Source organism: Salvelinus sp. IW2-2015, linkage group LG16, assembly GCF_002910315.2.
Source record: "Salvelinus sp. IW2-2015 linkage group LG16, ASM291031v2, whole genome shotgun sequence".
NCBI lineage: Eukaryota > Metazoa > Chordata > Actinopteri > Salmoniformes > Salmonidae > Salvelinus > Salvelinus sp. IW2-2015.
The window spans coordinates 15,125,802-15,139,596 of NC_036856.1; the positions used below are offsets into that span (position 1 = coordinate 15,125,802).

General features: G+C 42.4%; 1 protein-coding gene across 1 annotated transcript in view; it reads right to left on the reverse strand.

The window, feature by feature from the left end:
* Positions 1 to 13,795, reverse strand: part of LOC111975389 (RNA polymerase II elongation factor ELL) — a 49,360-nt gene that overhangs the window by 24,316 nt on the left and 11,249 nt on the right. The window contains exon 3 of the mRNA XM_024003654.2: positions 1,189 to 1,233. Within this exon, the coding sequence (XP_023859422.1) occupies positions 1,189 to 1,233 (45 nt within the window). The remainder of the gene's footprint in view (positions 1 to 1,188; positions 1,234 to 13,795) is intronic.

Sequence of the window (13,795 nt, forward strand, 5' to 3'; positions counted from 1 at the left end):
GCAGCTTTCCCCCTCATTCCCCTCTCTCATTAGCTTTCCAGTGAACTCTAAAAAGGTTCACACCCAGCCCAGCCATAACTCATCACGGAAAAACACCATCTTTTCTAACCCTCTGATCTCTCAAGTTGATCGGACCAATTACTGATCCCACCTCAAGCATTTGAAATGAGCCAGGGAGGAAAGATGCAGGCATCTGATGGAGATACACCACAATAAGAAGAAATCAGCTGCACCTTCAATACTCTCTAGCTTTATCAAATATTACAGACTGAGGGTTAAAGACATTCAAGAGACAGAAGTTAAAAAGAACAATCCAATGGCCACAAACCTTTCTATAACCCACTGGATTGCTAGGACCCACCTTCCTTCTCTACATGCAACTGTTCAGGCAGCCCACCTAGCTTTAGCTTATCTAGTCCTAAACAGTACTGATTAGACATACGGCCTACGTAGCTTATCCAAACCAATAAATTAGACACGTTAGCAAGATCTGAGACACCGCTCCAGTTTAAGTTCTGGAGACCTCTGACATGATAATAGATTCATCTACACAGTAAACACCACAGGGTATAAGGCAAGGCATGACACCCGTTTGAAAAGTGTTACCTCTGATATTGAGGCTGCTTCACTGTGACCCACATTAGTAAGCTTTCGTTTGGTGGAGAAACGTTGGACTAGCAGAGCTAAATGTCTGGAATGCATACAATGCTGCTCGTAATGAGAATGCAACAACGCTCACTGTAGTTTTTTTTCTATTTTAATGCTACTGCAGAATGTATGGGTGAATTATACAGGCTATTGCTGCAAGAACTGGAATAGTGATGGGCTGGTCTGGGTCCTTGTCTCAGATAGCTTTCCTGTCTGTCCACCCTGGGAAGGCAACCCCTACTCCAGGGCTCCGAGTATAGCCGTGCTCTTCCTGCTCAGTGCAGCCACGCTAAAATTACAGGAAAATCTAATCCTGCCAGTCACCTGCAAACAACAAATACAGCTCACTGCAGCGACAGAGGCAATTTAGTCAGTGCCTGGTTATACACACAGGACACAGTCATTGAGTTAATCATTCTTTACTGATAGGAAAATGTAGTTGTTGGTGCAAACTCAACATATAATTTGAAGACAGTGATCCCAATTTCACTCGGACAGATACAAAATTAAAAGGTTTATAAAAACTACGAATGCACTTACCCCTTGGCTTCCAGTAAATCGGATCAGCGGTTGTGAAGACAGGCCCTGAGAGAGATGGACGAGGACAAATTAATAGTCACATTGAAAAATGATCATACTGTACATTTAGTGGGTGAAACTTCATAGATCCTGCTTGGTGGGGAAATGTAGTGGACTGTTCATTAAGGCCCATTCAAGTGACATGCACACTGAACAAAGCACTGTGCAATAGAGAAATCTAACCATCTCGAAATTACCATCGTATTACCCTTGTTATGAATCTTCAAAAAGTCTAGGCATACAAAAAGAGTAATCTTGATAATCTAGCTAATGTCCTTTGAACATTATGATATAACTAATATGTCAAGCAGCAACAGGTGAGGAAGTAGTCCCTTTATTTCCCATGTGCATACTAACTCACAGTGGATCACTGTCAGCATGAGCTTTTAAAAATGTCATTTTTGGATGAGGGGGTAACAACTGTCTGTATTTTACATCAAGCATTCAGATTAGAGTTTATTTTGGACCTGCCCCTGTGCAGTGGAAATTGCCTCACAATGCCGCTCCAAACTATCTCTAAACGTTGAGGCCTTGCTATCGCTCAACCCATTAAACCATCCCTTTAGAGGGTGACAGGATTGAAATGCAAAGCAAGCAGCAGCCTATCAACTTCAATCAGCAGAGCTTCCTTCCTCCTTTTCATGTGTTCACCTACATAGACACACAAGCAGACAGATATACAGGCATATTCATCAGATAATCTGTACGCATAAAAAGCAGCATGCCAGTAGCTGGGCAGTCATTTGTTTTATATCACACATGCTATTCATTACAACAGCCAGTCAATCAGTATAGTGTTCAAGGTGCTGACATTTTTCAAAATATTTTCAGCTGTTAGCAGCCCCCAGATGAGGCTGATAAATGAAGTTACGGGGTACAAACACTGTCAATAAATCCTCTAGATTTTCACTAAGCACACCCATAAAATCAGATGAGCATAGCCTGATGACCATAGGCTTGGCCAGTATACCGGGGTATTTGGAAAAAGCCACGGGGTGGTTTTGCAATACCGCCAAAACTATTTATTTTAAGTAAACACCTGCAGTCAACTTGTGCAATACATTAGGAGATAAAGAACATTGTGTTCATTTCATCTGTCACATTACGTACAGAAGCTTACGGTAGTCCCCAGTCACTATGTTAACAAGCACACAATGACAAGATACCGGTGCCTTGTGAGTCACTGTTGTGCAGCATGTGCCAGGTGATCTAATTACAGTATGGAATTCACAACTAAAATGTTTGCCAGCTAGATCTCTTATAAATATTAAGTTTACGTTCTAAATGCTCTGCAGTTGTGCATTTGGTTTGCTAATTTAGTAGCTAGTTATCTAGCTAAGTGGTTTGCTTCTTCTAACAGCAGAGAATCCCCTCCTGGAACAAGAGCCTTAATGGTTAAGTAGCGTTTGAGTAAAATGTTATCGTTTAGGTCAGAAACGTACAAAATGTTGGCAATGCGCTCATTAGCATTTAGTTAGCGTTGTCTAACGATTCCTTATTACAGGTATTCCCAAAGTGGGGTACACGCAATGCTGTTGGGGGTACCCCAAATAAAAATGTGATTCATTATAATTATTATTTTTTAATATATTTTTAAATCCTCAAATAGTCCATTTAATAAGTCCATAGAAACACATACCAGCTCTACTGGTAGTACTGCTACTACCAGCAGTATTTCACCTGTTGACGGCAAGTTGTTCTGCCTCCACGAGCACAACCAATGCTAGCATCAGTAATTGTACATTTGTTGTTAGCCCAGCAGGCACGGACACTGACAGTTGTGAATCTGATACAGCCGAAGAGCTACCCCCTACCCTTACCCGGGAAAGCACCGAACGGACAGGGAAGTTGGACCATCGAAGAGTTGCAAATATGCCAACTACATTGATTTGGGGTTCACTTATATTGGGAGTAGTGCCTTTCCTTCCCTGTATTTTGTGCGCGAAAGTACTCACATCTCAATGAAACCTTGACTCTTGCACAGACATTTTAGAAGAAAAAAAACATGCCAATTTGAAAAATAAGCCACGGGAGTTGAGTGAGAATTAAGACGACTTTCGAGTAGTAAGACATCATTAAGTCGGCTGACAACAACAGTGGTAGGCCTGATCACCGACAACGATGAGACGACCTATAGGGAGGTCAGAGAACTGGCAGCGTGGTGCCAGGACAACAACCTCTCCCTCATTGCGAGTAAGACAAAGGAGTGGATCGTGGACTACAGGAAAAGGCGTGCCGAACAGGCCCCCATTAACATTGACATGGCTGTAGTGGAGCAGGTTGAGAGCTTCAAGTTCCTTGGTGTCCACATCACCAACAAACTATCATGGTCCAAACATACCAAGACAGTCGTGAAGAGGGCACGACAAAACGTATTCCCCTTCAGGAGACTGAAAAGATTTGCCATGGGTTCCCAGATCCTCAAAAGGTTGTACAGCTGCACCATCAAGAGCATCCTGACCGGTTGCATGACCGCCTGGTATCGCAACTACTCAGCATCTGACCGCAAGGCGCTACAGAGGGTAGTGCAAACGGCCCAGTACGTCACTGGGGCCAAGCTTCCTGCCATCCTGGACCTATATAATAGGCGGTCGGAGGAAAGCCCATAAAATTGTCAGAGACTCCAGTCACCCCAAGTCATAGACTGTTCTCTCTGCTACCGTACAGCAAGCGGTAGCGGAGCGCCAAGTCAGATCTAGCTGGTCTGTCAATTGTCAGAGACTCCAGTCACCCCAAGTCATAGACTGTTCTCTCTGCTACCGTACAGCAAGCGGTAGCGGAGCGCCAAGTCTAGGACCAAAATGCTCCGAAACAGTTTCTACCCCCAAGCAATTAGACTGATGAACAATTCATTAATTGACTTGCTAAAATGAACATACTATTAATAAGATAGGACTAGAAGCATCTTATATGGTGAGCTACCGAATGGCTTAGACAAGCCCCATACCATTGTGGAGGACTTAATTCTTCCTGCTGCCACAGATATGGCTGGGACAATCTTGGGGGAAAAGGCCAAAAAACTAGAGACAAAGCCTTCAAACACTGTTTCACGACGCATCAGTGACAAGGAAGGAGATGTTTTGAAACAATTACTGCGTCTATTATAAGCCAGTGAATTSTATGCGTTACAGCTGGATGAGTCAGAAGTGGTGGGCCTGGCACAGCTCCTGGTATATGTCCGTTACGTTTATGGGGGGGGGGGTCAATTAAGGAAGACACCTTCTGCAAACCGAGACAACAGGAGAGGATATTTTTAAAGTACTGGATAGCTTTGTGACATTAAATGGACTTGTGGTCAATATGTGTTGGTATCTGTACTGATGGTGCAAACGCCATGGACAGGGAGGCATAGTGGAGTGGTAACGCGCGTGGAAGCAGTTGCTCCCGACGCCACTTGGGTACACTGCAGCATCCGAGAGGCTCTTGCTGCCAAGACAATGCCTGACAGTGTCCAAAACGTCTGTCAAGCTAACAAAGTTAACAATTTTCACTGTAAAGCAAGGCCACCGAACTCGTGTATTTTCTGCACAACGCAATGATATGGGCAGCGACCATGTCATGCTTTACAACATACAGAAGTGCGCTGGTTATCAAGGGGCTAAGTACTGACGATTTTTTTTTAAATTGAGAGACGAGTTTAAAGTTCTTTAGACCATAATTTTCACTTGTCCTACCGCTTGCATGATGTTGAGTTTCAAACGACTGGCCTATCTGGGTGATGTTTTTTCCTCACTTGAAGGATCTGAATCTAGGATTACAGGGAGTTTACATACACTTAGGTTGGAGTCATTAAAACTTGTTTTTCAGCCACTCCACACATTTCTTGTTAAACTACAGTTTTGGCAAGTCAGTTAGGAKAGCAACTTTGTGCATGACATGTAATTTTTCCAACAATTGTTTACAGAGAGATTATTTCACTGTATCACAATTCCAGTAGGTTAGGGGTTTACATACACTAAGTTGACTGTGCCTTTAACAGCTTGGAAAATTCCAGAAAATTGTGTTGTGGCTTTAGAAGCTTCTGATAAATTATGTCAATTAGCCTGAGTCAATTGGAGGTGTACCTGTGGATGTATTTCAAGGCCTACCTTCAAACTCAGTGCCTCTTTCCTTGACATCACGGGAAAATCAAAATAAATAAACCAAGACTTCAGAAAAAAAATTGTAGACCTCAAGTCTGGTTCATCCTTGGGAGCAATTTCCAAACGCCTGAAAGCACCACGTTAATCTGTACAAACAATAGTATAAAAAGTATAAACACCATGGGAKCACGCATGCGTCATACCGCTCAGGAAGAAGACCCGTTCTGTCTCCTAGAGATGAACGTACCTTGGTGCGAAAGTGCAAATCAATCCCAGAACAGCAAAGGACCTTGAAGATGTTGGAGGAAACCGGTACAAAAGTATCTATARGCACAGTAAAATGAGTCCTATATTGACGTAACCTGAAAGGCTGCTCAGCAAGGAAGAAGCSACTGCTCCAAAACCACCAATAAAAAGCCAGACTACGGTTTGCAACTGCACATAGGGACAAAGATTGTACTTTTTGGAGAAATGTCCTCTGGTCTGATGAAACAAAAGACTGCACTTTTTGGCCATAATGATCATCGTTATGTTTGGATGAAAAAGGGGGAGGCTTGCAAGCAGAAGAACACCATCCCAACCGTGAAGCACAGGGGTGGCAGCATCATATTGTGGGGGTGCTTTGCTGCAGGAGGGACTGGTGCACTTCAAAAATAGATGGCATCACGAGGAAAGAAAATTATGTGGATATATTGAAGCAACATCTCAAGACATCAGTCAGGAAGTTAAAGCTTGGTCGCAAATGGGTCTTCCAAATGGACAATGACCCCAAGCATACTTCCAAAGTTGTGGCAAAATGGCTTAAGGATAACAAAGTCAAGGTATTGGAGTGGCCATCACAAAGCCCCCGACCTCACAATCCCATAGAAATTTGTGGGCAGAACTGAAAAAGCGTGTGCCTTCAAGGAGGCCGACAAACCTGACTCCGTTACACCAGCTCTGGTCAGGAGGAATGGGCCAAAATTCACCCAACTTATTGTGGGAACCTTGTGGAAGGCTACACGAAACATCTGACCCAAATTTAAATTGTTTAAGGCAATGCTACTAAATACTAATTGAGTGTAACTTCTGACCCACTGGAAATGTGATGAAAGAAATAAAAGCTGAAAGTCATTCTATACTATTATTCTGACATTTCACATTCTTAAAATAAAGTGGTGAACCTATCTGACCTAAAACAGGACATTTTTTACTAGGATTAAATGTCAGGAATGTTGAAAAACTGAGTTTAAATGTATTTGGCTAAGGCGTATGTAAACTTCCGACTTCAACTGTATATTTTTTCTTCTTCTACTATGTTATTGACTTGTTTATTCCATGTGTAACTCTGTGTTGTTGTCTGTTCACACTGCTATGCTTTATCTTGGCCAGGTCGCAGTTGCAAATGAGAACTTGTTCTCAACTAGCCTACCTGGTTAAATAAAGGTGAAATATATATTTTTTTTTAATATTCAACGTGCGGGACAAAATTGAGGCTATGATTAAGAAGTTGGCGCTCTTCTCGGTCTGCATTAAGGACAACAGGTCTTTCCATCATTGTATGATTTTTTGTGTGCAAATGAGCTCAAGCTTATGGACAATGTCAAATGTGATATAGCGAAGCACCCGAGTGAGTTGGGTGCGCAATTACGCAGGTACTTTCCTGAAACAGATGACAAACAAATGGATTCGTTATCCCTTTCATGCCCTGCCTCCAGTCRACTTACTGATATTTGAACAATTGTGCCTCAGAAATTGCAACAAGCGGTTCTGTGATTATTATTTTTTGTTTTTAAATCAGCTGTGCTCCGAGTATCCTGCCTTGGCAAATTGCACTGTTAAAGACACAGATGCCCATTGCAACCACGTACCTATTTGAGAGTGGATTCTCATTAGCATGAAAACTAAATACAGGCACAGACTGTGTGGAAAATGATTTAACACAGACCCTCTCCAATACAACATCGCAGAGTTATGTGCATCCTTTCAAGCACACCCTTCTCATTAACCTGTGGTGAGTTATTGACCATTTCAATGTACAAAAGGTTAAATAAAATTATCCTATAAGAGCTCGTTGTCACTTCCCACGAGCCGGGTTGTGACAAAACCTCACTCATTCTTATGAGTACTAAATGTATCGTATAGTGTGTGGCAAGCTTACAATGAAGGCAAAAAACAACATTTGAGAACGTGTTGACCCTGGTGCTAGAAAGCATACGCAGCTGGAGGTTGAATGTTTGCTGAAAGGYTACGGGACTATAAAAAGTTTAGGAACCACTGCCTTTGTACTTGTTGGTAAGTGATGTTTTTGGGGATTTGAATATTAATACTTTTATAAATACCTGCAGTCAAATTGTGCACTAGGTAATAGATAATGCAGAACACGTTCATTTTGCCCGCTAGATCATTTTTTATGATGTAGTTCTCATTAAGAAGCCTACAGGTACTAGTTTCCCAAAAAAACAACAGTTTAAGGCAGTCATGCGTGTTTGTTTACAAAGAAGCAAAATTAGCAAAATGGGAGCTTCGTGAGGTGAGTCACTCCTGCAGGGGAACTTAAGTGAGGTGATCAAGTTACACTTGAAATTCAATACTAATGTTTGCCAACTATATATCTTATAAGTTAAGTTAATATGTGCCAAATACATTCTCTTCAGCTGGGGTTTTCTAACTTTAGCTAAGGGGCTAACGTTAACTTGCAAGATAAAGCTTCTAGATAAAGCTTCTTGGTAACAGTAGCAGAGACAATCCCCTCCTGGATTAAGATCCCTGCGGTCTAATATTTGTTTTGTGTGTGCTGCAAACTGCATTTTGAGATACTTGCATAACTTTGAGCTGGGTTGCCTGTCCTAGTAGTAAATTATTGCATGTGTTCATTACCATTTACATAGCATCCGCTATGAGAATTCCTTAGTACTTGTTAGCATTCTGGTAAGTTTTATGGGCTTTTTTTTTTTACTTTGGAAAAAAATAACAATAGCGCCCCTTGTGTGCACTACCGGTAAAACTGTATATCCCGGGATGGCACGGTATGGACATCTGGATACCACCCAACCCTAGATCGCAATGTGCCCAACAGCACAGCCAAATTATATCGAATGACATAGGCAGACTTAAGAAACCGACATCAGTTGTGTGAATAGGCATGAGATATACTTCATCAAAAGCCGAATAGAACTATAAACAAAAAAAGTTGTGATAATTCTTTAATGTTATGAGCAAAATAACTTTGGTAAACAAGTTGTACACAAACMTCCACGCATAGCATGTGGGGTTTTGGAGCCCCATCAGTGTAATCATCCGTTCAACCTACAACAAAGCCTGACCGTGTACGAATGTGTGAGAGAAATAAGATTGAAGAACAAGTTCCCCCTTTCACCTTAGGTAAAGCTTTAAACCTATTACACAATGGTGTAAACTGCTACTGCTAAAGAAGCCATGGTAGCAGCACAGCAGACAGCTTGGCAAATGTCAGTGTATAGCCTACTCTATCCAAGTCAAGCAGACCTAGCCATAAACATACCACTACTGAGGAAACTTTTGGTTGCATGATGAGACTTAAGAGCATAACATGATTTTCCTGATGGGAGACAAAGCACAAAAATTAATTCCACTAAGCAGTGCCAAGCTTCTATAAGTTAGCCTGCCTATGTAATGAACAAAGGAACAATATTCCGAGGGAAAATGCTTGACGACAACTGACAAGCAAGAGGAAGTCCATCTGGTTTCCTTCCTCATTGACACGTCTAGAGCTCACGTGAACCATAAAGTGAGGCTAGCCAACCTGAACAGCCTTTGGAAAGACCAGGGTCGAGCTGCAACTGAGGGGATGCTGGCACTGCAGAACACCCAACCACTGACTGAGAGCCCTACAAAATGTTTTATTATGCGTCTGTCCTATATCTGAGAGATATGATCAGTTAATTTTTTACATGCATTTATGCCCTTATTTTAGGCACTAATCGTTATCTATGCTTAAATGTTACTGGCACCGGGAACCTTCAGACGAGTTTTGAGGCTTGTGGAGGCCCTAGAGCAAAACAGAACATCATCGTGTTCGTGAGAATCTCATCTTTCAATAGAGTGTAGTTTGTAGGCCAAACCGTTTGGACGCTACATCCGATTTTGTGAGAAMGCCGATTTTCGGGACGTCTCATGGTTTAACAAACACCGCTTTAGCTCTGCCACCTTTCACCGCAGATGCGGCGGATTGAGACGCAGCTTGGATTTTTTTTAAATGTTAATTTGATTTTACACAGGGGCGTGACCATTGTAGGTTAAGGGTTAATGCAAGTGAGCACTAGCAAGAGACCATTGGTTAGCGATGTTTCTGTAGCGCTCCTGTGATGGCAGAGTTACACCTGCTTAAATTTGYCACATGTGACAAATAAAATTCAATTTATGTCAAGTCATAATATCATTCTGCCAGGTAGGCATAGGTTACTTTGAAGTTAACATTTAATTAAGAACGCTTTTGGGAAAGCATTTCCATCTCCCAGAAGGTTATCATTAGCATCGCTAACGGCTATACACACAGGTTTCAGAAAGTGGCTAGAAAATATGAAATTACTGATGCCTTTTCTTGTCATGATTAAGTTAAATACATTTAGTTGATTTCCTACTAAGTTCCATACATTATTTTATATTGTCGAATTCTGTTTTAATGTCTGGATTCCGTCCACGTTCTCCGCAATGCGGATTTTATAGAGCCCTACTGAACAGCCACAGAGCTCACACTGGCAGCTGAGAACATAGCACCTTGAACAGGGTAGCCCCTGGCATGCGTACTTTCCCATTAGTCATATAATTATGTTTTTTAGTGTTCTCAAATCATGGGTGACTTGACACATCAAAAAGGTTCAGGTTCTTCCTTTGCCACATCCTTATGAGAATGAGGTGCTAACTTGAACACACTATGTGGTGAATGCAGATTCAGTGCAAATTGGGCATAAAGACAACGCACAAGAATGTAATAAAACCAACACCTGTGGTCAGATTTGAGTGAATGATTTGGAATGTGTGATGCAATGTGACATTTTTTATTTCACAAGTAACGATACCAAACAGTCATTGAAAGAGGCACTTCATATTCTAACCAACAGAATAGAGATCTTCTCCCAGATGTTCTCCAATACAACCCATCCCTTTCCTGGGAAGTGATCCCCTCTGGTTTCACCTAGACATGTGCTCAGTCCAACTAGCCAGCCAGACCTTTAATGGAGCCTGCACATTCAGTCCCCCCCACCACTGGAATATAAAACAGAGCACCGAATTTAGCTCCCCCATCCCCCTCCACTGACAGAGTGCAACACTCAGCCTGTTCATTTGAATGGGCTGCTGACATGTCACTATTCTCTGGGACTGGAGCCCAGAATGTTCTACAGAGCTAACCTTAGGACAGAATGTGGCCCCTGACTAGGTCTGGGGCGATAGCAGTATTGCAATACTCGTTAGTGTTGCGGCAAGGAAACAAAAAACAAAGCACATTGAACTTCTTTAGGAAAACAGCCCCAATCCTGGAAACAAAGATTACGTGTGACTAGATGACATTTACTTGCCAAGCTATAGCACACAATATTTTACATACAGCAGGTTTTTAAAGGACCAAAGAGTTGCCTGCTTTGTGTTTTAATTTTTGCCATGGAAAAATATTGCAATACTGGTAAAGTCACAGCCCTAATTCTGACCGTGACTCAATGACAGGGCCATGGAAGTTCACACAACACCAGAGAATGGCCACCAGCTGGTGTCATGCAACAAAGAGACAAATCTGATTGAGTCTAGGCCCAAGATTTCTACTCTCCGGGGAGTACCTTTGTAAGACAAAGACTGATAACACGAGGTTAGAATAGAGAGTTGAGCGATGGTGTTCCTTCAACATTCACCTGTTGTTGGCAGTTTAATGAGTGGTTTGGACACTGGGAAGTTATTGACCTGCAGACTAGTTGGCAAAGTGTCAGCTGTCTGAGTCTCGTGTTACCTGCATGCGAAGAGAAGACATATGCACAGACACATTCCTGCCAAAGCAAAAGCACAATGTTTTCACTGGTGCTTTCCCCTTTTAACATTAGGGCTACTTTCTTTTTGGATTACAGTCCTGCAATATAAGAGACAAGAATAGTTAGTCTTAATCCCCATCCACATGAACCTGCCTGTAACAAGACTAGCATGCCATGTGTCAGGGTCGGTAGGAGGGCTACTCCTAAAACATTGCAGGCCTCAATGTTCACCAAATAAACATCCCTATAGATAACAGCGCAGTGGTGTATTTCCCTCATCTCTCTGGGGAGATATTTGCACTACTATAAAACACTGGTTTAAAGTTTAAACTCAATGTAACAAACGCTCACAAATCAATGAGGGTCATTGTGTTGGCTTATTTGGAATCACGTCAAAGGGGTCTCCACAGTTCTTTGAAACAAAAACGTACTACTTTACATAAAACTGCTTAATGTATTAAACCACATAGGCCTAAAACAGCTTAAATTAATGATTGACAGAAGAGGCTGTTTCCACATGGATAGATATAATAAAATAAAATAAATTTCACGTACCAGTGACGTTTGAAAATAATGACGACGTAACACCATTGTTCCACTCTTGAAAACGAAATCAAAATACTACGAGGTTAGGCTAGTTTGCAACAGCTGTCTGTAGAGGAACTGAGCAATCAAATTCCTTACAAAGAAAAATTCAGGTCGGAAAGTGAAGGTGACATTTCTATGAAGCTTCTACAAACAGCAGAAATTGGAACTTGAGATACATACACCTTACTTGAACTTTGAAAAATCTCAATGCATTAAAAAGGAACACTGCTGGGAGTTCCAGTTGTAGGTTGAAGTGGGGAAGACTATTCAAGATGTGACAGACAGCTCCACAGAGGACGCATTAAGGCAGGATTCTGCGTTTTTCGGGCAGAAAAGTACAGAACACAGATCTAAAATTATTCTTATTGGAAATACTGCTCGGCGTCAGTCAGAGTTTGCTCCAAATCATGAATGTAAAAGGACAAATTTTGTGTTTCAGTTGCACTTCTCTGGGTCAGATACATCTCTTTGCTTTCGTCTTGACCAATCAAATTCCACCATTCACGAACAGGCTTTGATCACCATACAGCGCTCAGACTGATGTGTACACTTTTCTCTGGTACTATTTTCCTGTGTTTCTCTCTGGTAGCAAGTTACCCGCAATGTTCAACAACTCATCGTTCAACACAATAGTCAAGTACAAAAGCATCACTAAGCTCGGGACCTTGGGACTGAACACATTCCTCTGCAACTGGATCCTAGACTTCCTGACAGGTTGCCCCCGGTGGTGAGGATAGGCAACACCTCAATGCTGACCCTCAACACAGGGGCCCCTCAGGGGTGTGTGTTTATCAGCACAAGTCAAATTACCCACATAATGCCATCCAATTATGGGACATTAACTAACCTGTGACAAAGGAACTAAAAGTAATGACAGATGCTGTTATGAGGATCAGGATCCTTCTGAATTGTCCAGGACTCGTCTGTGAGGAGGTCAGAGGGCAGTGGAACAGAGAAGCTCCCCATGTGGGCCCAGGGCCTCAGACATGGTGTTAAGATCCAACAACAGCACCAGACCAGCTGTCAGAAGGACAGGACATTATCTGGGGCAGCTCCCAACACTTGACTACTGGGTCATGTCTTTTACAGTGCAATGACTAGACACGAGACGTAGCAAGAATGCAGGTTAGGTCTGCTCTGTACACATTGACACCAGGCCGTCCAGTGTGACTAGCCCACGGCAGTCATATGCCTGTGGTTATGGTCTCGCTAGCGCCCCATTCATTCTGTTCAAACTGGGGAGTCAGCATTCCTTAAAAATCCATGGCATCAGGGCTGGCTGACCAGCACGAAGCAACAAAATCCAGACCAGTCGCTGCTCCTTCCCATAGGGTCGGAAACCTTCCCTGTATCATCCCAGATAGCGTGAGACAAAAACGTTCAAAGTGCGTTCTTTGACAAATAAGGAAATGCCATGATTTTCAGACAACGCAAAATATGGCCTACTGTTTAACAAATGGGCAACAAGCAGTAAGAAAGTACATTCTATTTTGGCTTATTTCAACTGACGGATTGCACGATTTGGAGGAAACGTCTTTATGAGGCTGGAATACATCGGTGACAGCCGATCAATTCCAGTGACAGTCAATCGAAGTCCTTCACCGGAGGCAACAAACGTGCATACTAAGTGAGGCAGGTAGCCTAGTGGTTAGAGCGTTGGGCCAGAAACCGAAAGGTTGCAGGATCGAGTCCCTGAGCTGACAAGGCAAAAATCTTTCGTTCTGCCCACTGTACCCCGCTAGGTCGTCATGGTAAATAAGAATTTGTTCTTAACTGACAACTTAAAAAGTAGGAAAGAGGACAGCTCATTAAAGCTCAATCAGTCCCTTGTCTCTAGTGTCAAGGGGAAAAGTCAACCCAGAGCATTAACATCTCTCCTTGTGCCCACCAGCAAACTAAAAGGACTGAACAGGCTCTCCA